Source organism: Salvelinus alpinus, chromosome 6 (genome assembly GCF_045679555.1).
Source record: "Salvelinus alpinus chromosome 6, SLU_Salpinus.1, whole genome shotgun sequence".
Lineage (NCBI taxonomy): Eukaryota > Metazoa > Chordata > Actinopteri > Salmoniformes > Salmonidae > Salvelinus > Salvelinus alpinus.
The window spans coordinates 31,260,360-31,288,055 of record NC_092091.1 but is presented as its reverse complement, the minus strand read 5'-3'; the positions used below and the strand labels follow the sequence as shown (position 1 = coordinate 31,288,055).

At 42.0% G+C, this 27,696-nt stretch overlaps 1 protein-coding gene across 4 annotated transcripts; it reads left to right on the top strand.

The window, feature by feature from the left end:
• Positions 1-449: 449 nt before the first annotated feature.
• On the top strand, positions 450-17,858 carry LOC139578538 (F-box/LRR-repeat protein 5-like). 4 transcript variants are annotated; one of them, XM_071406259.1, is made up of 11 exons: positions 450-657; positions 1,861-2,076; positions 3,849-3,944; positions 4,810-5,002; positions 5,507-5,689; positions 5,853-5,978; positions 8,092-8,240; positions 10,151-10,233; positions 10,350-11,036; positions 11,194-11,342; positions 17,025-17,858. In XM_071406259.1, the coding sequence occupies exons 1-11, from the start codon at positions 574-576 to the stop codon at positions 17,099-17,101; spliced, it is 2,043 nt and encodes a 680-aa protein (XP_071262360.1). In that variant the 5' UTR covers positions 450-573; the 3' UTR covers positions 17,102-17,858. The 4 variants fall into 4 exon arrangements, with proteins under 4 accessions (XP_071262360.1, XP_071262361.1, XP_071262363.1 ...); XM_071406260.1 differs by lacking the exon at positions 17,025-17,858 and adding an exon at positions 13,219-17,018; XM_071406262.1 differs by lacking the exons at positions 450-657; positions 1,861-2,076 and adding an exon at positions 2,104-3,647.
• The last annotated feature ends 9,838 nt before the right edge of the window (positions 17,859-27,696 follow it).

Genomic DNA, 27,696 nt, shown 5'->3' with positions numbered 1-27,696 from the left:
TACACGTGGCCTGTGGTTGTGAGGCCTGTTAGACGTACTGTGAAATTCTCTAAAACAACGTTGGAGGCGGCTTATGGTAGAGCAATTAACATTCAGTTATCTTGCAACAGCTCTGGTTAACATTCCTGCAGTCAGCATGCCAATTGCATGCTCTCTCAACTTGAGACATCTGTGGCATTGTGTTGTGTGACAAAACTGCACATTTTAGAGTGGCCTTTTACTGTCTACAGCACATGGTGCACCTGTGCAATGTCATGTCAAGTGGATGGATTATTTTGGCAAAGGAGAAATGCTCACTGACAGAGATGTAAACAAATGTGTTTTTGAGTTAAGATTTATTTACGTATGGAACATTTCTGGGATCTTTTATTTCAGCTCATGAAACATGGGACAAACACTTTACATGTTGCGTTTATATTTTTGTTCAGTGTAGTATTCTAATTCCTAATTCCAACGCCACCGAATATGTCACATGACAGTGGAGTGCGCATGCCCATTCTGACTTCACCAATGCTAAGCTAACCAGTTAGCTAGCGTGCAACGTCAGTGCTGACTAGTGTTTATGGAGTGAAGATGGCACCTTTTCCCGACGAGGTGGATGTTTTTACTGGCCCACATTGGCGAATGAAACAGTTGGTAGGACTTTACTGCGAGAAGGTGTGTATGGAGGAATATGAATTGAGAATATGCTCAAAAAGCTAGCTATCGTCTGCTGCTATCGCAGTGGTTTAGCTAGCCTGAGAAATGGGTGTGTTTTTGGCATAGTTTTTGGCATTAGTTAGCTACAGTATGTCAGTCGCTGGCTAGTTGGGAAAGGTCTCAACCAGTTTCTTAGCAAGCTAACCTAGCTAGGTAATGACAGGATAGCCAGTGTAGCTAACTTGGCTATTTAGTAGGTAACAAACACGTTAGTTCTAGCTAGTTACGTGGCTGCCGAAGACGAGTCTGAAGTTTTCTAGCCCTTTTGTTATGCAACACGATATCTTAGCTAGCTAGCTAAACCATTACAGTGTGGCTAGCTAGTTAATATTGTTTTCCCTTTACCTAACGTCATAACATGGTATGAGCAAAACACAATACAATTCATGCATAACTTAGATAGCAAGCTAAGTTACTTTGTGCCCATCCAAGCAATGAACAGCGGAATGAACGGTTCTGCGGGCATTAATCAATCAAATGTATTTATAAAGCCCTTTACACCAGCAGATCTCACAAAGTGCTTATACAGAAATCCAGCCTAAACCCCCAAAGAGTAAGCAAGGAATGCAAATGTAGAATCACGCTGGCTTGGGAAAAACTCCCATGAAAGGCAGGAACCTAGGAAGAAAACTAAAGGAACCAGGATCCAAGGGGTGACCAGTCCTCTTCTGGCTGTGCTGTGTGGAGATTATAAGAGTACAGATCCAGATCGTTCTTTAAGACGTCAAATAATAATTAGTGGTTATAGAGGGTGCAACATGTCAGCAACTCATGAGTAAATGTCAGTTGGCTTTTCATAGCCAAGCACTCAGAGGTCGAGACAGTAAATGTGGTGGAGAGGGAGAGGGAGAGAGCAGCAGGTCCGGTACAAGTTAGCACATCCAGTGAACATGTTAGGGTTCCATTGCCGCAGTTAGAACAGCAGAAACTGGATCAGAGTATGACCATGCGGACTGGGGACAGCCAGGAGACGCATGATCCTAGGGCTCAGGTCCGCCGAGAGAGATGGGAGAATTAGAGGGAGCATACCTAAGGTCACGTTAATGAGGCTTAGTTCCACTCATACAGGCATGTCCACAGTTCTGTTGCTATGGTTGTGTGCAGGTATGCTATTACGATCTGAGAAACTTTGACATGTTATTTATTTCCTTTATACCACAGCTGTCACAGACCAACTTCTCCAACAACAATGACTTCCGCTCATTTCTTCAGTCACTGTGTGCCACCTTCAAGGAGTTCAAGATGCACGAACAGATTGAAAACGAGTGTATCATCGGCCTGTTGCAACAGCGCAGCTGCACTGTGTATAACGTGCACTCCGATAACAAGCTCTCAGAGATGTTGTCCCTGTTTGAGAAAGGGCTGAGAAGCGTTAAGGTGACTCCACTAATGATATCAGCAAAAGTACTGCCACCAACATAACATTTATGAAGACTCACAAATAATACCTTTTGCTCCTTGGACTTTGTGTTGTGTATCACTGAGTCATGTCTGCACTGAAATGATAGCCTATCCCTGTAGTGATTCAGCCTTCAGACATGTCATTTTAACAACAACACGTTGTTGGATAAGGAAGGTCTTGGTTTCCTGTAACTGAGAAACGCTCAACACTGTTCTCTTATATCGAGGCGGAGTTTAGTTTTGATAACTGGTTGCGGGATTTACTAGCAACAATATTGAGTCACCATCAGTCGAGTCTTGTAAAAATGTCAATTCTGAAAACACTTACCTGTACCTTTGTTTGTCCTGTACAACTACAGTCCTTCTGTTTAGCGAATACAACCACCGACCTTTTCGTCGTTGCTTGTACTTACTATCCGGTATCCTTGGGATCTCCCAACCCTAAACCCTAACTTTAACCCCTAACCTTAACAATTTAAACTTAAATGGGGTAGGGACGTCCCAAGGATTCCGGATAGCACAGACCCAATTGCATCTCGGCTTACGTAGTACGAGCAACAAGGAAAAAGTTGGCGGTTGTAGTCGCTAAAGGTTAATTAAAAGTATGAATTTCAGCACCCCGCGGAAGTACTGCAGTTGTATTGGACAAACATAGGTATAGGTAAGTGTTTTCAGAATTGACATTTTTACAAGAATCGACTGATTGTGGCTCAAAGATGTTGCTAGCAAATCCCGTGAACAGTTAACCGTCTCGATATAAGACAACTGAGTTGAGCGTTCCTCAGCTAGGTTTCATGTTACCTTTTTTATTTTTTACCCCTTACATTAGTGAAACTAGTGTTTCTAAACTCAACACATGATTGAACAATAATAATTATGCCTCAATTCCTTTAAAGGGAATCTGTTCAATTCTTGGCATTATTTTGGAAAAGCCTAAATGGACTTTCCTGACCTGTAAAACGTCAGTTTTAGATTTTGGTTAGTCGTTTTACTGATCAGGAATGACCTTATAGCCTCCCTCGTTATGCTGATTGTATACAGTAGCCTATATTTGGTGTTAGGAGGAGCTGTATTTTGTAGCTTGTAGGGAGCACCAAGCAGGACACAAATTGCATGGGCCTGTGAACATTACAGGGAGACTCTGTTTATAGATGCCACAAGCTGTTTTGAGAGAGAGAGACTGCTGGCCTATTTTGGTTCCAGGCAGAATTGTTCCTGTGACCTGGTTCCGGAGCTTTTGGAGACAAATGTTGTAGCCATGTACAAACAAGAAATGGCCTGTCCTGGATGGTGCAATTGTGTACATTTTAACATCTGCTTTGAGTCTGTCCCAATCATAATCTGCTCTTACCAAATGGTGGAATTTCCTTTGTAAGAGCAGAATTTGGAAATCTGTACTTGGTCTTCAACCAGGACAGGAAATGTTTTAATTTCAGCTCAGATAAACAAGACTTTGTTTAATTGTTTGTAAATGCAATTATAATACTTTTTGGTTAAGTCTCTGCAGATTCATCAATGGAATATTGGATGAAAAAAAGTTACGGATGGTATTTTTCAGTTTCGCCTGTTAATAATTTTCTTATCCTACAAGTGAAAGTATTTGTTAGAGTATTTTATTGGTCTGTTCACTCTTGAGTGTTACGATTGTGTGGTTTGATTTGACTGAAGCTGAGGATTGATGGCATTTATTTAATTTGGGTGAATGACAGTCAGTCGTGTATGATGTCATGATTACGATATAATTGCAGAGCGAGTATGAGCAGCTGAACTATGCCCGGCAACTGAAAGAGCGACTGGAGGCATTCACACAGGACTTCTTACCCCACATGAAGGAGGAGGAAGAGGTATGATTAAATAATGTAATAATTAAGTTGAGGTATTCGGATGTAGAACTTACTGTGTAAATGATTAGGTCACACTTTATTTGGATAGTCCATCTGTTGATCCTCTACATATGGTCATACGATCAAAAATTGATCTGTTGATAAGCAACTGCTTGCTAAGGTTAGGGTTAGAATAAGGGCTAAGTTTAAGATAAAGGTTAAGGTTACTAGATGGACTATCCAAATAAAGTGTTACCAATTATTAATACATGTTTGTTATATAGTGTTCTGTCCATGAATGGGTACTGTCACAAAACCCATAACTAGCCTACGGATATTGTTGCACTCACTTTTAGTGGTCCTAGGCCTAGTTACATGGTCTGTAACCTGAATTAATGTGTGCATTTGTGAGAAATAAGAGTATGTGCCCAGCTCTGTCTTGACTCCTTTGGGTCGGCGAGCACAAGCGGTTTATTAGTTGTTCAGATAGTAACGAAAATAACGTACAAAACAGAAACCTACAAACAGGCATGCCCAAACTAGACTCAAAATCAAACGAAAAGCCGCATGGCTGCCAAACAAACCCAGCAGCATCAAGGCTTGTAAACTGGGACACTGACTGACCATCACCCTAATTGTCAGCACATGATGTGCTAATCAACCAGACTCAGCATCTGGACAAGGATGCTGCTGCCTCCTGGGGGAATGGAGTGTGTGGAAGTGTAATCTGGATAGTGTGTTTTGTCTATGTCCTAACAGTAACCTTCCCTCCATATCTTAACAGTACCAGCAAATAATATATTCTGTTCAACTGTTGGTCTTTCTGTCTAGCTCATAATAATGGATTGCTTTATATGTGTTTGTTATGTAATGGGGTCTATTCCAGGTGTTCCAGCCCATGCTGATGCAGTACTTCTCCTATGAGGAGCTGAAAGACCTCAAGAAGCAGGTGATGGCACAGCACTGTAGCCAGCAGCGATGGGACTGTGCAGCGGAAGTGCTGAAGGGGCTCAGTCTGTGGAGCCAGGCAGAGGAGCTGCACAAGGCCTTCAAGTATGCTGACCACGAGAAAACTGATGGTGAGTCACAGACCCCTTTATTGCTTTCTCTAGAGTGCACACCTACATCTTGGTGACGGCTATGATTCACCTGTATTCTCCCCAGCATACACAGCCTCCTCCATATGACATCTATCGCCATGCAATCCCTTTACCTAATATCTCCTTCCGCAACACACTTCTCAACTTCAACTTAGTCATAACTACGCTATATTGGAGGATGTGGTCAGTACATTAGGAAATGTGTTGGCCAAATTTCCCAGAACCAAATGTTTGTCGAGGAGTGGCTTTAATGCTTACCAAAAACATTTCTACAGACGGCTGAATCACACTTCTGTTTCTGTGTTATTGCTGTGGTCTAGCAATTATTCTTATTATTTTTACCCCGAACTGTAGAGGAGCATTACTTAAGTAACTTTTTATAAGCACTTGAGTTCAGTATGTATTGTACACTACACGACTATTAAAAAAAAAAAAAGAAGAAGAAAAAAAGAATACAAATAAACTCTGGTTATCAATCCTCAGAACTAGAGAAAGAGCTGTGCTCCACCCACATCTCCCAGCTACCTACAGAGATCCTGCTGCATCTGTTCCGCTACCTGGGTCCTGAGGACCTGTGTCACTGTGGCCAGGTGTCCTCAGCCTGGTCCGACCTGGCCAAGACCGGCTCTCTGTGGAGGCACCTCTACCCTGTACGCTGGGCCAGAGGTACAGAAATATCAGTGTTGACCTTTTATACTTTTATCCTCACTGATGGTGTAGCAGTCAACACTGTAAAAGCTGCCAATAAAATATTTTGACACTTGTTTTTCCTCTTAAAGAAATAAGACAGTGATAAGAAATAAGACAGTGCCATCTGTCTGTTTCCCAGGGGATCACTATCGCGGCCCCCCAGCTGATCTGAATCAGGAACCGGATGAGGAGTGGGTGAAGAGTCTGCAGGATGAGGGCAAGGCCTACCAGGAGTGGGATGAGGATGCAGATGTGGATGAGTCTGGTGAGCTCTTTCAGCCTCCTAACTAGAGGTCGACAGATTAATCGGAATGGCCGATTTAATTAGGGCCAATTTCATAACAATCGGTAATCGGTAGTTTTGGACTAATCTGTATATATTTTTTTTATTATTATTATTTTTTCTTACACCTTTTATTTAACTAGGCAAGTCAGTTAAGAACACTTATTTTCAATGACGCCCTAGGAACGGTGGGTTAACTGCCTTGTTCAGGGGCAGAACGACAGACTTTTACCTTGTCAGCTCGGTGATTCGTTTTTGTAAACCTTACGGTTACTAGTCCAACGCTCTAACCACCTGCCTTACTTTGCACTCCACGAGGAGCTTGCGTGGCAGGCTTGACTACCTGTTACGCGAGGGCAGCAAGAAGCCATGTTAAGTTGCTAGTTAGCATTAAACTTATCTTATAAAAAACAATCAATCTTAACATAATCACTAGTTAACTGCACATGGTTGATATTACTAGTTTATCTAGCGTGTCCTGCGTTGCATATAATCGATGCGGGGCCTGTTAATTTCTCATCGAATCACAGCCTACTTCGCCAAACGGGTGATGATTTAACAAGCGCATTTGCTAAAAAAGCACTGTCGTTGCACCAATGTGTTCCTAACCATAAACATCAATGCCTTTCTTTAAAATCAATACACAAGTATATATTTTTAAACCTGCATATTTAGTTAATATTGCCTGCTAACATGAATTTCTTATAACTAGGGAAATTGTGTCACTTATCTTGCGTTCCGTGCAAGCAGTCACGGTATATGCAGCGGTTTGGGCCACCTGGCTCGTTGCGAACTGTGTGAAGTCCATTTATTCCTAACAAAGACCGTAATTAATTTGCCAGAATTGTACATAATTATGACAACATTGAAGGTTGTACAATCTAACAGCGATATTTAAACTTAGGGATGCCACCCGTTAGATTAAAATACGGAACGGTTCCGTATTTCACTGAAATAATAAACATTTTGTTTTTGAAATGATAGTTTCCGGATTTGACCATATTAATGACCAAAGGCTTGTATTTCTGTGTGTTATTATGTTATAATTAAGTCTATGATTTTATATTTTATAGTGCAGTCTGACTGAGCGGTGATAGGCAGCAGCAGGCTCGTAAGCATTCATTCAAACAGCACTTTCGTGCGTTTGCCAGCAGTTCTTCGCTGTGCTTCAAGCATGGAGCTGTTTATGACTTCAAGCCTATCAACTCCCGAGATTAGGCTGGTGTAACCGATGTGAAATGGCTAGCTACTTAGCCGGGTGCGCACTAATAGCGTTTCAATCGGTGACATCACTCATCACTTGAAGTAGTTGTTCCCCTTGCTCTGCAAGGACCGCGGCATTTGTGGAGCAATGGGTAACGATGCTTCGAGGGTGGTTGTTGTCGATGTGTTCCTGGTTCGAGCCCAGGTAGGGGCGAGGAGAGGGACGGAAGCTATACTGTTACACTGGCAATACTAAAGTGCCTATAAGAACATCCAATAGTCAAAGGTATATGAAATACAAATGGTATAGAGAGAAATAGTCCTATAATTCCTATAATAACTACAACCTAAAACTTCTTACCTGGGAATATTGAAGACTCATGTTAAAAGGAACCACCAGCTTTCATATGTTCTCATGTTCTGAGCAAGGAACTTAAACGTTAGCTTTTTTACACATATTGCACTTTTACTTTCTTCTCAAAACATTTTGTATTTGCATTATTTAAACCAAATTGAACATGTTTCATTATTTATGAGGCTAAATTGATTTTATTGATGTATTATATTAAGTTAAAATAAGTGTTCATTCAGTATTGTTGTAATTGTCATTATTCCAAATAATTGTTCAAAATCGGGTATCGGCTTTTTTTGGTCCTCCAATAATCGGTATCGGTGTTGAAAAATCATAATCGGTCGACCTCTACTCCGAACGGTGTCAACCCCAGTCAGTCTAATGTGTTTGTCAGGAGTACATCTAAAGGATTGATCCAGGGAAAATGCATAGCTTGATTGAAGTGACAGTGTTTACAGATTTGGATGAACTGTTCCAGATTTTCTGGATGTCTTGTCCTATTACCTCATCTCTGGTGTACCCATTTTCTCCCTTGTTTAGATGAGACTTGTGAAGACTCATTGGCTATAAGCTCAGCTCAGAGGGAGAAGATGCTACTGAATGAAATGATCCAGAACCTTCTGCCAGCTGTGGGTTCCTCTGTCAGGTCCATCGTTCTGGCCTACAGCTCTACGGTCTCCAGTAAGATGGTATGAATATTCATGATCATATGCCTAGAACATCAATAAAGCAGTGCTACTAATACAAAGCTTCCTATTCTCTAAGTAATGAGAGAAGCTGGCGTGTGAATGAAGGATGTTTCAGACTGACTAGGCTCTACATGGCAGAGTGTAGGTTAATGATCTGTATGTATACAGTACCAGTCAAACATTTGGACACCTCCTCATTACAGGGTTTTTCTTTATTTTTGACTATTTTCTACGTTGTAGAATAATAGTGAAGACATCAAAACTATGAAATGACACACATGGAATCACGTAGTAGCCAAAACAGTGTTACACAAATGTTTTATATTTGCGATTTGCCTTGATGACAGCTTTGCACACACTTGGCATTCTCTCAACCAGCTTCATGAGGTAGTCACCTGGAATGCATTTCAATTAACAGGTCTGCCTTAAGTTAATTTGTGGAATTTCTTTCATAATGCATTTGAGCCAATCAGTTGTGTTGTGACAAGGTAGGCGTTTATGCAGAAGATAGCCCTATTTGGTATTAGACCGGGTCCATATAATGGCAAGAACAGCTCAAATAAGCAAAGAGAAATGACAGTCCATTACTTTAAGACATGGTCAGTCAATCCTTCAAGTGCAGTAGCAAAAACCATCAAGCGTTATGATGAAACTGGCTCTCATGAGGACCGCCACAGAAAAGGAAGACCCAGAGTTACCTCTGCTGCAGAGGATAAGTTCATTACAGATACCAGCCTCAAAAATCGGCAATTAACTGCACCTCAGATTGCAGCCCAAATAAATGCTTCAGAGTTCAAGTAACAGACACATCTCAACATCAACTGTTCAGAGGAAACTGCGTCAATCAGGCTTTCATGGTCAAATTACTACAAAGAAACCACTACTAAAGGACACCAATAATAAGAAGAGGCTTGCTTGGGCCAAAAACCACGAGCAAAGGACATTAGACCAGTGGAAATCTGTCCTTTGGTCTGATGAGTCCAAATGTGAGATTTTTGGTTCCAACCGCTGTGTCTTTGTGAGACGCAGAGTAGGTGAACGGATGATCTCCGTATGTGTGGTTCCCACCATGAAGCATGGAGGAGGTGGTGTGATGATGCTTTGCTGTTGACACTGTCTGATTTATTTAGAATTCAATGCACACTTAACCAGCATGGCTACCACAGCAATCTGCAGCGATATGCCATCCCATCTGGTTTGTGCTTAGTGGGAGCATCATTTGTTTTTCAACAGGACAATTACCCAAAACACACTTCCAGGCTGTATAAGGGCTATTTGACCAAGAAGGAGAGTGATGGAGTGCTGCATCAGATTCATGGTGGGGTGGCAGGTAGCCTAGTGGTTAAAGCGTTGGGCCATTAACTAAAAGGTTGCTGGATCGAATCCCTGAGCTGACAAGGTAAGATATCTGTCGTTCTGAACAAGGCAGTTAACCCACTGTTCCCCGGTAGGCTGTTATTGTAAATATTAATTTATTCTTATCTGACTTGCCTAGTTAAATAAAGGTTCAGTATTTTTTTAAATTATCATTTGACCTGTCCTCCACAATCACCTGACCTCAACCCAATTGAGATGGGATGAGTTGGACTGCAGAGTGAAGGAAAAGCAGCCAATAAGTGCCCTGCATATGTGGGTACTCCTTCAAGACTGTTGGAAAAGCATTCCAGGTGACTACCTCATGAAGCTGGTTGAGAGAATGCCAAGAGTGCAAAGCTGTCAAGGCAAAGGGTGGCTACTTTGAAGAATTTAAAATATAAAATATATTTTGATTTGTTTAACTGTGTCATTTCATAGTTTTGATGTCTTCACTATTATTCTACAATGTAGAAAATAGTAAAAATAAACAAACTCTTGAATAAGTAGGTGTGTCCAAACTTTAACTGGTGCTGTATGTGTGTCTGCTGCCACAGGTGCGTCAGCTCCTTAGTCTCTGTCCTAATCTCACCCACCTGGACCTCACTCAGACTGATGTCACAGACTCCGCCTTTGACAGGTATGCCATCCATAGCCAGACCAATTATGCTGAAGACTACAGGGTATGATTAACTATTGAACTTGTCTCTCTTCTCCCCTAATTGATTTGATTTCTTTTCACTTCTTTTCTGTCAGTTGGTCATCTCTGGGGGCATGTCCGTATCTTGAGCACCTGGACCTATCAGGCTGTGAGAAGATCACTGACCACACCCTGAAGAAGCTGTCCATCTCTCAGAAACGATCTGACCGGCAAGCCAAGCTTCTGAAGAGCCTGCCTCCCATCAGTCTGCTGGACGAGCGGAGCCTCCGTTTGGCGGGGGGCAGCCGGCAGGCCCTGATCTTCAAGCGGCGTACGGGGAGACTGTTCAGCAGCCCCTCCAGGGTCTGGGTCCTGGACCCTTCGGAGCTGGCCGACATCGAGGATGCAGCAGAGTGGAACCGCCCCTCAGTGTCTACCCCTGAGGGGCGAGGCTTTGTGGCGACGAAGCCAGGAGGTTCGTGTTGCTGCAGGAGGAGTAGGAGGCGGGGCCTCAGGACAAGCTATAGCACCTCCTACTGGCAGCAGCAGTATGGGCTTGGGGAGGCCTGCTGTGGCCATTCAACCTGCTGCACTGGTGAGATGGCCCTGAGGACTTATGGAGGGCTGCAGTGTTTGTCTTACACCACCAGGGGCAGTGCAGGCGCAGAGTTTTGGACTAAATGCTCCTCTGGGGGCCAGCGGTGCCTGGAGCTTTACAACAGAACTGATCAGTCAGACGCTCGGCGCTCGCTGAGATTCCTCAGCCTCTCTGGATGCTATCGGGTTACAGACCTGGGCTTGAGGTAAAACTGCTTGGGATGCTGTTCTTCAAAGAAACGACAAACATGCATATGTATTATACCTGTGGATAAATTCTGTAAATCTTTTTTTGGTTTACTGATATTGACTGTGAGTAGGTACAAATGATTGTGTATTATATATTCTAAGTGTGTGTTTCAGGGCGCTGTCTCAGCGTGGAGGTCTTCCTCTCCTGGAGCATCTGAACCTGTCTGGATGTCTCCTCATCACTGAGGTTGGGCTACAGGAGCTGGTGTCAGCTTGTCCTGCCCTCAATGATGAACACTTCTACTACTGCGACAACATCAACGGTAACGTACACACACAAAACGCACAACATTAGGGAAAACTGTGGGAAAACACCCTCTTATCAGGCAACGTATTCATACAAGGATATGAGTGATGCACAATTTTATACATTTCTTGAATTTAATTTATTTTACAATACAAAACGACCACATGTGGACACAAAACGACCACATGTGGACACAATGCATTTAAAATGATTGGGGATGACACAACAACGTTTAACAACGTACTTCCATTGTGGTCTTCTTATTAACGATTATGTAGAGTAACCCTTTTTTTTTTTTTTTTTTTTTAATTTCTGTCTAAAATTACATAACTAACTGCCTGTAGCTCAGGACCTGAAGCAAGGATATGCATATTCTTGATATCATTCGAAAGGAAACACTTTGAAGTTTGTGGAAATGTGAAATTAATGTAGGAGAATTTAACACATATCTGGTAAAAGATAATACAAACAAAAAAAATGCGTTTTTGAAATGCAAGAGAAAGGCCATAATATCATATAGGAGTTTAGGCCACCAGATGGCAGCAGTGTGTGTACAAAATGTCAGACTGATCCAGTGAATCATTGCAATACTGCACAATATTTTCTATCAAGTCTGCCCAAATATGCCGAATTGGACAATTGATACGTTTTCAAGTACATAACTATAGAGATCATACAAACATGATATGGTAATACAATATATAAGCTTACACACTCCTAAATAATGTCATACATGATGGATATTTAGCTTCCCTAAAGAAAAAACACTAACCTTCACACATCTAGATGGTCGAGCGGGGTGGGTGTGGAGCCAGAGACAGCAGGGGTTGAAATTGTAGAACCCAGTTCCTACATTTGAATATAACATTTTATTTTATCAAATAAAACTATGCTACATTTGATGTCTGGGACCCTCAGGATAACAAGTCAGAGCAAGATTACTGAATATTAGACAGTGCAGTTAGATTAACAGGAATTGAAGCTTTCTGCCCATATAAGACATGTCTATGTCCTGGAAAGTTTGCTGTTACTTACGTCATTCTAGCCACATTAGCGCACATTAGCAACAACTGTCCCGGTATAGGGACAACGATCCTACAGGATCCTTAAGAGGTTTTAATAAAACTAAGAAATTGATTATAACGCTATTGTAGAGTTCGTTCACAATGTATTGTGCCTACTCATGGTGAAGACTGGTGCTCATGCTGGCAAGTAACAACCCATGTGAGTTAGATCAGGGGTTCCCAAATGTTTTTGCTTCGAGACCCACCAATTGAGGTGTCGTTTGAGTTGCAACCCATCATAAGGGTTGAGCACTGAAAAAACATACACTGAGAATAAGTAAAAAATATATAATCTTGGCAGCGGAGAGAACATTTAGCAGTTTTAAAGCAAATTTCCTGCAATTCTGAACATTTTGGCATGGAGCTGAAAGAACATTTAGCTGTTTTTAAGCTAGTATCCTGCATTTTACGCATTTTGACATGGCTAATGCTGTGTTGTGCTCTAACATTGATTTTGTTATAATGGGGGTCTGATTGTCTAACTTATTTTGTTGATTGTAAGTTCTGAAAGATTATTGGCAATTACACTGAGAAAAAAAAATCCTCAAGAAATTGTATTTAAACAAATCTATAAAAATGCTATGCACAAAAAATGTTATCCTGCGCCTCTCTGTAGCATGTAATGCCAGGTCATTTAGTTTTGGCTGTGGATTGTATTAAAGGTGCAATATGCAGAAATCACTCTGCCATTTCCTGGTTGCTGAGATTCTAATAGTTTGTCTAATTTTAGTTTGTGACAAAACAAGCAATGTATAGTGTAGAGAATATTTTTACCATTTAAACCGCTGTGAAATATCTTTTCAATAACAGAAAATATTGTATTTTCAGCTGTTTTGAAGCTGGTGTACCAGTATATATACACCTGTTCTGAAAGGCCCCAGAGTCTGCAACACCACTAAGCAAGGGGTACCACCAAGCAAGTGGCATCATGAAGACCACGGAGCTTTCCAAACAGGTCAGGGACAAAGTTGTGGAGAAGTACAGATCAGGGTTGGGTTAAAAAATATATCAAACTTTGAACATCCCACGAAGCACCATTTTAAAATCCATTATAAAAAAATGGAAAGAATATGGCACTACAACAAACCTGTCAAAACTCACGGACCAGGCAAGGATGGCATTAATCAGAGAGGCAACAAAAAGACCAAAGGTAACCCTGAAGGAGCTGCAAAGTTCCACAGCAGAGATTGGAGTATCTGTCCATAGGACCACTTTAAGCCGTACACTCCACAGAGCTGGGCTTTACAGAAGAGTGGCCAGAAAAAAGCCATTGCTTAACTTCTCTAGGATATGTGGGATGCTAACGTCCCACTTGGCCAAAAGCCAGTAAAAATGCAGAGCGCCAAATTCAAAATATATTACTATAAAAATCGAACTTTCATGAAATTACACATGAAAGACACCAAATTAAAGCTACACTTGTTGTGAATCCTGCCAACATGTCTGATTTCAAAAAGGATTTATGGCGAAAGCACACCAAACGATTGTTAGGTCAGTACATAGCCACAGAAAAACACAGCCATTTTTTCCAGCCAAAGAGAGAAGTAACAAAAAGCAGAAATAGAGAGAAAATTAATCACTAACCTTTGATGATCTTCATCAGATGACACTCATAGGACTTCATGTTACACAATACATGTATGTTTTGTTCGGTAAAGTTCATATTTATATCCAAAAATCTGAGTTTAGGCGGGACGCTACTGTCTCACTTGGCAAAAAGCCAGAGAAAATGCAGAGCGCCAAATTCAAATGAATTACTATGAAAATTACTATAAAAATCAAACTTTCATTAAATCACACATGAAAGTTACCAAATTAAAGCTACACTGGTTGTGAATCCAGTCAACATGTCAGAATTCAAATAAGCTTTTCGGCGAAAGCAAACGATGCTATTATCTGAGGATAGCACAATAGTAAACAAAGACAAGAGAAGCATATTTCAACCCTGCAGGCGCGACACAATGCAGAAATAAAAATATAATTCATGCCTTTGACGAGCTTCTGTTGTTGGCACTCCAATATGTCCCATAAACATCACAAATGGTCCTTTTGTTCGATTAATTCCGTCGATATATATCCAAAATGTCCATTTATTTGGTGCGTTTGATCCAGAAAAACACCGCTTCCAAATTGCTCAAACGTGACTACAAAATATCTCAAAGGTTACCTGTAAACTTTGCCAAAAAATTTCTGGCTACTTTTGTAATACAACGTTAGGTATTTTTTAACGTTAATAATCGATAAAATTGAAGACGGGATGATCTGTGTTCAATACAGGATTAAAACCAACTATAGCCAGCTTTCTGGTCACGTGCTTCTATCTAACAGGACACTTAATGTGACTTTACCTCAACCAATTTCTCAAGACTGTTGACATCCAGTGGAAGCGGAAGGAGCTGCAAGCAGGTCCCTTAGAAATCTGGTTTCCCAATGAAAACTCATTGAAAAGTGACCTCAAAAAAATCAATGGTTTGTCCTCGGGGTTTCGCCTGCTAAATAAGTCCTGTTACACTCACAGACATGATTCAAACAGTTTTAGAAACTTCCAAGTGTTTTCTATCAATCTACTAACAATATGCATATCTTCTGGGGATGAGTAGCTGCAAGTTGAATTTGGGTATGCTTTTCATCCAAACGTGAAAATGCTGCCCCCTATCCTAGAGAAGTTAAAGAAAAAAATAACCAAACATGTTTGTTGTTCGCCAAAAGGCATGTGGGAAACGCTATGTCTGGCGCAAACCCAACACCTCTCATCACCCAGAGAACCTCATCAGCATCATGCTGTGGGGATGTTTTTCATCGGCAGGGACTGGGAAACTGATCAGAATTGAAGGAATGATGGATGGCGCTAAATACAGGGAAATTCTTGAGGGAAACCTGTTTCAGTCTTTCAGAGATTTGTGACTGGGACGGAGGTTCACCTTCCAGCAGGACAATGACCCTAAGCATATTGCTAAAGCAACATTTGAGTGGTGGGCCTAGTCAAAGCCCAGACCTCATTCCAATTGAGAATCTGTGGTATGACTTAAAGATGGCTGTACACCAGCGGAACGTATCCAACTTGAAGGAGCTGGAACAGTTTTGCCTTGAAGAATGGGCAAAAATCCTGGAAAATCCGGGGCGACTCCGGGATGCTGGCCTTCTAGGCGGAGTTGATAAGAAAATGCCATATCTCAGACTGGCCAATAAAAAGAAAAGATTAAGATGGGCAAAATGATAGACACTGGACAGTGAAACTCTGCCTAGAAGGCCAGCATCCCGGAGTCGCCTCTTCACTTGACGTTGAGACTGGTGTTTTGCGGGTACTATTTAATGAAGCTGCCAGTTGAGGACTTGAGGCATCTCAAACTAGACACTAATGTACTCGTCATCTTGCTCAGTTGTGCACCGGGGCCTCCCACTCTTTCTATTCTGGTTAGAGCCAGTTTGTGCTGTTCTGTGAAGGGAGTAGTAGTATACAGCGTTGTATGAGATCTACAGTTTCTTGGCAATTTCTCGCATGGAATAGCCTTCATTTCTCAGAACAAGAATAGACTGACAAGTTTCAGTAGAAAGTTCTTTGTTGCTGACCATTTTGAGCCTGTAATCGAACCCACATGCTGATGCTCCAGATACTCAACTAGTCTAAAGAAGGCCAGTTTTATTGCTTCTTTAATCAGGACAACAGTTTTCAGCTGTGCTAACATAATTACAAAAGGGTTTTCTAATGATCAATTATCCTTTTAAAATTATAAACTTGGATTAGCTAACACAACGTGCCATTGGAACACAGGAGTGATGGTTGCTGATAATGGGCCTCAGTACGCCTATGGAGATATTCCATGAAAAATCTGCTGTTTCCAGCTACAATAGTCATTTACAACATTAACAATGTCTACACTGATCAGAAATACAATTTTATGTTATTTTAATGGACAAAAAATGTGCTTTTCTTTCCAAAACAAGGACATTTCTAAGTGACCCCAAACTTTTGAACGGTAGTGTATATAACTCGCATTTCTATGTGAATTTGGTCGCAGGATTAAAGAATCTCTCTATGGGGCTTATCCGGAAAGACTAATAATGAATGTGCTTTGATAACCCTCTGTTATAACAATCATACCTAACCTCACCTGGCTGTCCAGCACATTTCCCAGTGTAAGTTATGTAACAGTCCTGCTGATCTTGTGAGGTGCAAGGTAAGTGGGCCTTTAGGTAGCTAGTCTTCTACACCTGCATTGCTTGCTGTTTGGGGTTTTAGGCTGGGTGTCTGTACAGCACTTCGAGATATTAGCTGATGTACGAAGGGCTATATAAAATAAACTTGATTGATTGATTGATAGTCGGCGAAATACATTTACTGTTGAGTGTCACAACTTAATGTTTAACTCCATAGTGTAAACAGTACCTTTTGACATTGTTTCTTAACCAGTCGGAAGAGTGGGCGGTAGCCCTACTTGGGAGGAGTTACATTTCCTGTTAATAGGTGCATTGGTTTTAACTTGACCAGGCCATTGGAATTTGAGACCATTACATTGGCCCTGAAGTGCAAACTCCGCCCAGCCGGCGCACCGGCAAGGTAAAACGAATGGGCACAGCAGTACATAGCCTATGAGTGAGTGATTGACTGTTCTGACTGTGGCCTCTCTCTGCAGGTCCCCATGCTGATACGGCCAGCGGCTGCCAGAACCTGCAGTGTGGCTTCAGGGCGTGCTGCCGCTCTGGAGAGTGACCTTTGACCTAACCTTACTCTTTATGAAACCCCCCCACCCCCATCTGCACTTTAATCCTCACCTGGGAACATGCCATTCATTGTATTTTGTCACTTCAGATAGTTTCTACATGAAATGTTAAGTAAAAAGTAGATTCCTGACATTGCCATTTCTATCTGTATTTCTTGGAAACACATTAATTTAGAAAATAAAATATATGGGTGTTGGATGAAGTATCTGCAAATGTATATTCTGGTTACTTATTTTTGTGGTTTTGAGAAGGTGATTTGTTTTACACTTATGTTTGAGTTGCAAAAAAGCAGATGGTATACGTGAGTACTTGTTTCTGTACAACCGGTATCCTGTCGTTTCTGACTAGTTCCACCTCCTCTGCTCCTACTTGCTTGTTTTAGATCACTAGTTTGCGGTTACTGTAGTCTTACTTGGTTTATTGAAAATAGAGAAGTCAGGAACATCAGATTATTCACTGTTGTGATTTGAGGTCCCTTCGTAGGAAAATAAGCACCCACTAAATGATTTATTATTACACACAGCTGACATACATTTTAAAATATACATTTTTGTTGTAAATAGTGTTGATTCACACGGTGGAAGATGCTGTTGCAGCGTAATGGGGTTTGTCAGTGACGGTTAAGAATCTGAGGGTGCTGCACATTTCACTACGAGACCATACACATTCAACAAAGTTTAAAATGGTATATTGGTTGTGGTCCTCTTAACCAATTTATGTATATTAATAAAACAAATGTATGATAACGCTATTGTAGAGTTCCTTCATGTAGTGTGCCGACTCATGGTGAAGACTGGTTCTTATGCTGGCAAGTGGCAACCCATGTGAGTTAGATCAGGGGTTCCAACACTTTTTTGTTTGTTTTGAGACCCAGGTGTCTTGAGGCGCGACCCACCATTGAGCGGTGTGAAAACATACACTGACCAAAGAATGAGTCAAAAATTATCTTGGAAGCAAAGTTTTAAAGCTAATTTCTTGCAATTCTATACATTTTGGCAAGGAGCTGAAACAACATTTTGCAGTTAAGATAATTTCCTGCAATTTTAAGCATTTTGACATGGCTAATTGTGTTCTTATGCTCTAACATCATAACAAAATCAATGGGAGCCTGATTGTCTAGGTTTAATTTTGTTGATTGTAAGTTCTTAAAGATAATGGGCTATTCTAAAAAAATATTTAGGTCACCCTGGTGGTCAGTTAACTGGTAGAATTGTGTCAGATGGGTACAGGCATTTCAGGAATAAAGAGTTATTGTGGTTTCTGGCTGCAGTATCTCTGATTTCAACCTTTAAAATGTCTTTCACAATCCTTATTTTTTTCCTTTGTGGCTGGAAACATTAGATTGTTCTGATTTAATATTTACTTAAGTATTTTCCCTTTGTCACTGTTCTTCACTGAATCAATGGTAAGGACTGTGAAATTCACCCACATTCACATAAGCACTCCCAGGGCAGAGGGTTACAAAACAATCAGATATAGAATGAACAAATGGAGCCATTTTGAAAAATAGTCCCTACTCTGAAACCCACTGTGATTGCTATACATAGCACATCCATTGTCAGGAGACAAATAGCCTGTTCGAACAATCTGCATGAGAAGTTCTATTGGTTATGTGCAATTTCAAAAGCAGAACAATAAAATTAACTTGGATTTTAAAAAGTGTTGCTGTATGTGTTAGAGGATTCAAACAATAGTAGTATTTCACATAATTAAGCAATAAGGCACGGAGGTGTGGTAAATGGCCAATATACCACGCCTAAGGGCTGTTTATCACGATGCAACGCGGTGCCTTATTGCTATTATAAACTGATTACCAACATAATTAGAGCAGTAAAAATACATGTTTTGTCATACCCATTGTATACAGTCTGATATACCACAGCTATCAGCCAATCAGCATTCAGGACTAGAACCACCCAGTTTATAAAGTTCATTATAAACTGGGTGGTTTGAGCCCTGAATGCTGATTGGCTAAAAGCCATGGTCTTTTTTTAACGCCTCAAATTACGTTGGTAACCAGTTGATAATAGCAATAAGGTAACTCTGGGGTTTGTGGTATAGGGCCAGTATACATACAGTGGGGAGAACAAGTATTTGATACACTGCCGATTTTGCAAGTTTTCCTACTTACAAAGCATGTAGAGGTCTGTAATTTTTATCATAGGTACACTTCAACTGTGGGAGACGGAATCTAAAACAAAAATCCAGAAAATCACATTGTATGATTTTTAAGTAATTAATTTGCATTTTATTGCATGACATAAGTATTTGATACATCAGAAAAGCAGAACTTAATATTTGGTACAGAAACCTTTGTTTGCAATTACAGAGATCATACGTTTCCTGTAGTTCTTGACCAGGTTTGCACACACTGCAGCAGGGATTTTGGCCCACTCCTCCATACAGACCTTCTCCAGATCCTTCAGGTTTCGGGGCTGTCGCTGGGCAATACGGACTTTCAGCTCCCTCCAAAGATTTTCTATTGGGTTCAGGTCTGGAGACTGGCTAGGCCACTCCAGGACCTTGAGATGCTTCTTACGGAGCCACTCCTTAGTTGCCCTGGCTGTGTGTTTCGGGTCGTTGTCATGCTGGAAGACCCAGCCACGACCCATCTTCAATGCTCTTACTGAGGGAAGGAGGTTGTTGGCCAAGATCTCGCGATACATGGCCCCATACATCCTCCCCTCAATACGGTGCAGTCGTCCTGTCCCCTTTGCAGAAAAGCATCCCCAAAGAATGATGTTTCCACCTCCATGCTTCACGGTTGGGATGGTGTTCTTGGGGTTGTACTCATCCTTCTTCTTCCTCCAAACACGGTGAGTGGAGTTTAGACCAAAAAGCTCAATTTTTGTCTCATCAGACCACATGACCTTCTCCCACTCCTCCTCTGGATCATCCAGAGGGTCATTGGCAAACTTCAGACGGGCCTGGACATGCGCTGGCTTGAGCAAGGGGACCTTGCGTGCACTGCAGGATTTTAATCCATGACGGCGTAGTGTGTTACTAATGGTTTTCTTTGAGACTGTGATCCCAGCTCTCTTCAGGTCATTGACCAGGTCCTGCCGTGTAGTTCTGGGCTGATCCCTCACCTTCCTCATGATCATTGATGCCCCACGAGGTGAGATCTTGCATGGAGCCCCAGACCGAGGATGATTGACCGTCATCTTGAACTTCTTCCATTTTCGAATAATTGCGCCAACAGTTGTTGCCTTCTCACCAAGCTGCTTGCCTATTGTCCTGTAGCCCATCCCAGCCTTGTGCAGGTCTACAATTTACCCCTGATGTCCTTACACATCTCTCTGGTCTTGGCTATTGTGGAGAGGTTGGAGTCTGTTTGATTGAGTGTGTGGACAGGTGTCTTTTATACAGGTAACGAGCTCAAACAGGTGCAGTTAATACAGGTAATGAGTGGAGAACAGGTGGGCTTCTTAAAGAAAAACTAACAGGTCTGTGGGAGCCGGAATTCTTACTGGTCGGTAGGTGATCAAATACTTATGTCATGCAATAAAATGCAAATTAATTACTTAAAAATCCTACAATGTGATTTTCTGGATTTTTGTTTTAGATTCCGTCTCTCACAGTTGAAGTGTACCTATGATAAAAATTACAGACCTCTACATGCTTTGTAAGTAGGAAAACCTGCAAAATCGGCAGTGTATCAAATACTTGTTCTCCCCACTGTACATACAGTGGGAAAGTATTCAGACACATTGACTTTTTCCACATTTTGTTATGTTACTGCCTTATTCTAAAATTGATTAAATTGTTTCCCCAAACCTCAGTCTACAAACACTACCCCATAATGACAAATCAAAAACGTTTTTTTTTGTGCAAATTCATTACAAATAAAAAACGGAAACATATTTACATAAGTATTCAGACCATTTACTCAGTACTTTGTTGAAGCACCTTTGGCAGCGATTACTGTCTTGAGTCTTCTTGGGTATGACACTACAAGCTTGGCACACCTATATTTGTGGAGTTTCTCTCATTCTTCTCTGCAGATCCTCTCAAGCTCTGTCAGGTTGGATGGGGAGTGTCGCTGCACAGCTATTTTCAGGTCTCTCCAGAGATGTTTGATCGGTCTCAAGTCCGGGCTCTGGATGGGGCCATTCAAGGACATTCTGAGACTTGTCCCGAAGCCACTCCTGCGTTGTCTACGCTATGTGCTTAAGGTCGTTGTCCTGTTGAAGGTGAACCTTCACCCCAGTCTTGAGATCCTGAGCGCTATGGAGCAGGTTTTCATCAAGGATCTCTGTACTTTGCTCTGTTCATCTTTCCCTCGATCCTAACTAGTCTCCTAGTCCCTGCCCCTGAAAAACATCCCCACAGCATAATGCTGCCACCACCATGCTTCACTGTAGGGATGGTGCCAGGTTTCTGATAAGAGAATTTTGTTCTCCATCTCTTTAGTTTATATAGGTAGTGTCCTCTGATAGTCTTGGTGGTAGCCACTGATACCTCGTGTCATTACGGATCCTCTACTATCTCTTCTATCGCTTTAGTTTATATAGGTAGTGTCCACTGATAGTCTTGGTGTCACTGATACCTCGCGTCATTTACGGACCTTCTAATATATTCTCTAATATTCTTTAGTTTAGTTTGGTACTGCAGATACCCGGTGTCATCACGGACCCCCTTCTACTGCTTCCTAGGTGGCTCTACACCCAATTCCTACCTTCCATTTGCATAGAATACTTCATTCCCTTTAAAACTTTTCTCTACACAAAATTCTAAAGATAGGTCACCGGGTAAGAATGCCCTCTACGGGAATTTAAAATCAACACCTAAACTACACAAAAACAATAAAATATATTTCTGAATGTAGCCCAAGCGTCAATTCCCCAAATTCGTGAATAAAGCGTTACTGACCTTCTCGTAGACTGGGAAAAGCAATGTAATTTGGATCTCTTCACCACCTCTGTCGTGTACCAGTTCACCACTGGGTGGTCAGAGGTCAGGTCTTTGTCTTACGGATCCTGGATCCGCCCGTGCACGGTTTACAGCAGTTCCTTGGGACGACAGAGGCAGGTATTGAGATCCGGCTCCGAAGGACCAATTGATAAGAGAATTTTGTTCTCCAGGTACATAACCCAATTTAATTATATTACTCAGTCTGCAAACCAGAATTTGTAAGATCCTGGTCGAATGAAACAGATGGAGGCCCAGCTAAAATAGATAGTCAAAAAGGTTTATTCACGGGAACGTTCTAAAGTTAAGAATACAAAACAATACATTTTATACTGACTTCTCACGCCCACACATTCACACAACCATACGCACACACATACACACAAACAGATGCACACACATACACACTAACAGACGCACACACATACACACAAACAGACGCACACACATGTCCTGCTACCCAGCCGACAGAGATTAGTGACCTTGTCCTTGAGACGTACTCCCTGTTCTCTCCAAAATCTCTAGTCAGGTCGGCACCAAGCTCAGACAGTCTGTGTTTACAATACCATAAAGACATATTGTCTTTACCCTAATTCTGACTAGGACTACACATTTATTGATTATGATTTTATACATTCTAATCAATTCCATACAATTATATGTTTCAGGGCGGAATAAACTTCAGTTAGTGCTAAATACGGCTGCCAGAATCCTGACTAGAACCAAAATATTTGATCATATTACTCCAGTGCTAGCCTCCCTACACTGGCTTCCTGTTAAGGCAAGGGCTGATTTCAAGGTTTTACTGTTAACCTACAAAGCGTTACATGGGCTTGCTCCTACCTATCTTTCCGATTTGGTCCTGCCGTACATACCTACACGTACGCTACGGTCGCAAGACGCAGGCCTCCTAATTGTCCCTAGAATTTCTAAGCAAACAGCTGGAGGCAGGGCTTTCTCCTATAGAGCTCCATTTTAATGGAATGGTCTGCCTATTCATGTGAAAGACGCAGACTCGGTCTCGACCTTTAAGTTGTTATTGAAGACTCATCTCTTCTGTAGGTCCTATGATTGAGTGTAGTCTGGCCCAGGGGTGTGAAGGTGAACGGAAAGGCACTGGAGCAACGAACCACCCTTGTTGTCTCTGCCTGGCCGGTTCCCCTCTCTCCACTGCGATTCTCTGCCTCAAACCTTATTACAGGGGCTGAGTCACTGGCTTACTGGTGCTCTTCCATGCCATCCCTAGGAGGGGTGCGTCATTTGAGTGGGTTGAGTCACTGATGTGGTCTTCCTGTCTGGGTTGGCGCCCCCCCCTTGGGTTGTGCCGTGGCGGAGATCTTTGTGGGCTATACTCGGCCTTGTCTCAGGATGGTAAGTTGGTGGTTGAAGATATCCCTCTAGTGGTGTGGTGGCTGTGCTTTGGCAAAGTGGGTGGGGTTATCCTTCCTGTTTGGCCCTGTCCGGGGGTATCATCGGATGGGGCCACCTGACCCCTTCTGTCTCAGCCTCCAGTATTTATGTTGCAGTAGTTTATGTGTCGGGGGGCTAGGGTCAGTCTGTTATATCTGGAGTATTTATCCTGTCTTATCCGGTGTACCTGTGTGAATTTAAGTATGCTCTCTAATTCTCTCTTTCTCTTTCTTTCTTTCTTCCTCTCTTGGAGGACCTGAGCCCTAGGACCATGCCTCGGGACTACCTGGCATGATGACTACTTGCTGTTCCCAGTCCACCTGGCCATGCTGCTGCTCCAGTTTCAACTGTTCTGCCTGCGGCTATGGAACCCTGACCTGTTCACCGGACGTGCTACCTGTCACAGACCTGCTGTTTTCAACTCTCTAGAGACAGCAGGAGCGGTAGAGATACTCTCAATGATCGGCTATGAAAAGCCAACTGACATTTACTCCTGAGGTGATGACCTGTTGCACCATCGACAACTACTGTGATTATTATTATTTGACCATGCTGGTCATTTATGAACATTTGAACATCTTGGCCATGTTCTGTTATAATCTCCACCTGGCACAGCCAGAAGAGGACTGGCCACCACTCATAGCCTGGTTCCTCTCTAGGTTTCTTACTAGGTTTTGGCCTCTTTAGGGAGTTTTTCCTAGCCCCCGTGCTTCTACACCTGCATTGCTTGCTGTTTGGGGTTTTAGGCTAGGTTTCTGTACAGCACTTTGAGATATCAGCTGATCTAAGAAGGGCTTTATAAATACATTTGATTTGATGAACTGTCCTGTTACATAACAATCACCTTTTGGAACAGTGAGCTCATTCTGACATCGCATGCATAAAAAACTCATGTTGGGGCATCTCTCTCTCTCTCTCTCTCTCTCTCTCTCTCTCTCTCTCTCTCTCTCTCTCTCTCTCTCTCTCTCTCTCTCTCTCTCTCTCTCTCTCTCTCTCTCTCTCTCTCTCTCTCTCTCTCTCTCTCTCTCTCTCTCTCTCTCTCTCTCTCTCTCTCTCCCCCCCCCCCCCCCCAAACCAAACCCCACCCATGCCAAGCTTTTCCAAACCTCCCATCCTTACCCACCTGAACCAAGCTTGTCCCACACTGTCGCCATTGTCACATTACTACAACACAAGCTAGCTAACATTGTCACACCACAACAACAAAAGCTAGCTAGCATTACTAGCTTTAGCGTGGGAAAACTACTGCTTGCGCCACTAATTATTTTATCTTGCGCATTCAGTAGAAGGCTTAGACATGTCACTTTCTTTTTTAAATGGTCCCACCCATTGCAAGTCAAAATGTGACTGGTTGCTTCCACTGTCACTCCAAAATTCTGCTCTAATAGAGTTGAATGGCAAAGGCCTTCTGCCCAGCTTCTGAATGCCTAGCCAATGAATGGCTGAGCTAGCTAGCTAGGTTTTTCTACCCAGAGAATAACAAAGAAATTACCAAGGAAAAAAAGAAAATAATATATCTTTCGTCTCTCTGTGTTTAACCATTTTCTTTTAATTCACAAGAGGCGTTATGTATCTGAGCGAGTGAAACAGCATCTCTCTGACTCAGTATGTGTAGGCCATCTATCTGATGCTGTCTGTTGTATGACATTGTTGCCAACCGTAGCATTGAATGCAAGGGAAGCCATTTGGCTTCTCTTGATAAAAAATAAACAATAATAATAATAGACAATCAGCGTTGAGCTAAACTGAGTGAGTTCAACTGTGAATGGTCCTGGTCTCCCTCCCACACATCCCTCATGTCTGTACAGATTTATTTCCATTTTTATGAGGTAACAGCTCCTCCATACTCACCTGCATAATTTTTATGTGATGAGAGAAGCAATATTCTCTGATGGTAAACAAGATAACAGGAACATAAATTCTTCAAAAATTATTGAAATCATGCCAAAAAACACATGGGGAAGATTTCAACACATACTGCTCTCAATCAGCTGGACCAGACCACAATGATAATCTATGGGTAGTAGAATTAGATGACTTGATTACTTGGCTGCAGAGTCAGACTATCTGCCATATCTCTAGTGTTTTGCTGGGATATTATAGAGAGAGTGAAGGGTAATGATTGGGCTGATAGGGACAAACTGGTTTATTACAGTTAGTTTCCAATGATAACTTTAACACGTGTTACATTACACTCTCGGTATTGAGCATTTATATCATATATTCTAAAATGTGTTACATTACACTCTTGGTATTGGGCATTTACAGTTGAAGTCGTAAGTTTACATACACTTAGTTTGGAGTCATTAAAACTCGTTTTTCAACCACTCCATACATTTCTTGTTAACAAACTATAGTTTTGGCACGTCAATTAAGACATCTACTTTGTGCATGACAGAAGTAATTTTCCAACAATTGTTTACAGACAGATTATTTAACTTATAATTCACTCTATCACAATTCCAGTGGGTCAGAAGTTTACATACACAAAGTTGACTGTGCCTTTAAACAGCTTGGAAAATTCCATATAATTATGTCATGGCTTTAGAAGCTTCTGATAGGCTAATTGACATAATTTGTGTCAATTGGAGGTGTACCTGTGGATGTATTTCAAGGCCTACCTTCAAACGCAGTGCCTCTTTGCTTGACATCATGGGAAAATCCCAAAAAATCAGCCAAGACCTCAGAAAAATAATTGTAGACCTCCACAAGTCTGGTTCATCCTTGGGAGCAATTTCCAAATGCCTGAAGGTACCACGTTCATCTGTACAAACAATAGTACGCAAGTATAAACACCATGGGACCACACAGCCGTCATACTGCTCATGAAGGATACGTGTTCTGTCTCCTAGAGATGAACGTACTTTGGTGCGAAAGGTGCAAATCAATCCCAGAACAACAGCAAAGGATCTTGTGAAGATGCTGGAGGAAACAGGTACAAAAGTATCTATATCCACAGTAAAACGAGTCCTATATCGACATAACCTGAAAGGCCGCTCAGCAAGGAAGAAGCCACTGCTCCAAAACCACCATTAAAAAGCCAGACCATGGTTTGCAACAGTATGGGGACAAAGATCGTACTTTTTGGAGAAATGTCCTCTGGTCTGATGAAACAAAAATAGAACTGTTTGGCCATATTGACCATCATTATGTTTGGAGGAAATAGGTGGACGCTTGCAAGCTGAAGAACACCATCCCAACTGTGAAGCACGGGGGTGGCGGCATCATGTTGTGGGGTGCTTTGCTGCAGGAGGGACTGGTGCACTTCACAAAATAGATGGCATCATGAGGGAGGAAAATTATGTGGATATATTGAAGAAACATCTCAAGACATCAGTCAGGAAGTTAAAGCTTCATCGCAAATGGGTCTTCCAAATGGTCAATGACCCCAAGCATACTTCCAAAGTTGTTGAAAAATGTCTTAAGGGCAAGAAAGTCAAGGTATTGGAGTGGCCATCACAAAGCCCTGACCTCAATCCCATAGAAATTTTGTTGGCAGAACTGAAAAAGCATGTGCAAGCAAGGAGGCCTACAAACCTGTGTTATCTGTGTTAACTAACCTCCAGACAAGCTTCAAAGCCATACAACTCTCCTTCCGTGGCCTCCAACTGCTCTTACATACAAGTAAAACTAAATGCATGCTTTTCAACCGATCGCTGCCCGCACCCGCCCGCCTGTCCATCATCACTACTCTAGACGGTTCTGACTTAGAATATGTGGACAATTACAAATACCTAGGTGTCTGGTTAGACTGTAAACTCTCCTTCCAGACTCACATTAAGCATCTCCAATCCAAAATGAAATCTAGAATCGGCTTCCTATTTCGCAACAAAGCATCCTTCACTCATGCTGCTAAATATACCCTCGTAAAATTGACTATCCTACCGATCCTTGACTTCGGCGATGTCATTTACAAAATAGCCTCCAACACTCTACTCAGCAAATTGGATGCAGTCTATCACAGTGCCATCCGTTTTGTCACCAAAGCCCTCTATATTACCCACCACTGCGACCTGTATGCTCTCGTTGGCTGGCCCTCGCTTCATATTCGTCGCCAAACCCACTGGCTCCAGGTCATCTATAAGTCTTTGCTATGTAAAGCCCCGCCTTATCTCAGCTCACTGGTCACCAAAGCAGCACCCACCCGTAGCACACGCTGAAGCAGGTATATTTCACTGGTCACCCCCAAAGCCGACTCGTCCTTTGGCTGCCTTTCCTTCCAGTTCTCTGATGCCAATTACTGGAACGAATTGCAAGAATCAC

Coding starts and splice junctions, on each gene's coding strand:
- LOC139578538 (XM_071406259.1), top strand. CDS start 574: ATGGCACCTTTTCCCGACGAGGTGGATGTTTTTACTGGCCCACATTGG. Junction 5,690..5,852: donor CCCTGTACGCTGGGCCAGAG/GTACAGAAATAT, acceptor TCTGTTTCCCAG/GGGATCACTATCGCGGCCCC. Junction 10,234..10,349: donor ACAGACTCCGCCTTTGACAG/GTATGCCATCCA, acceptor CTTTTCTGTCAG/TTGGTCATCTCTGGGGGCAT.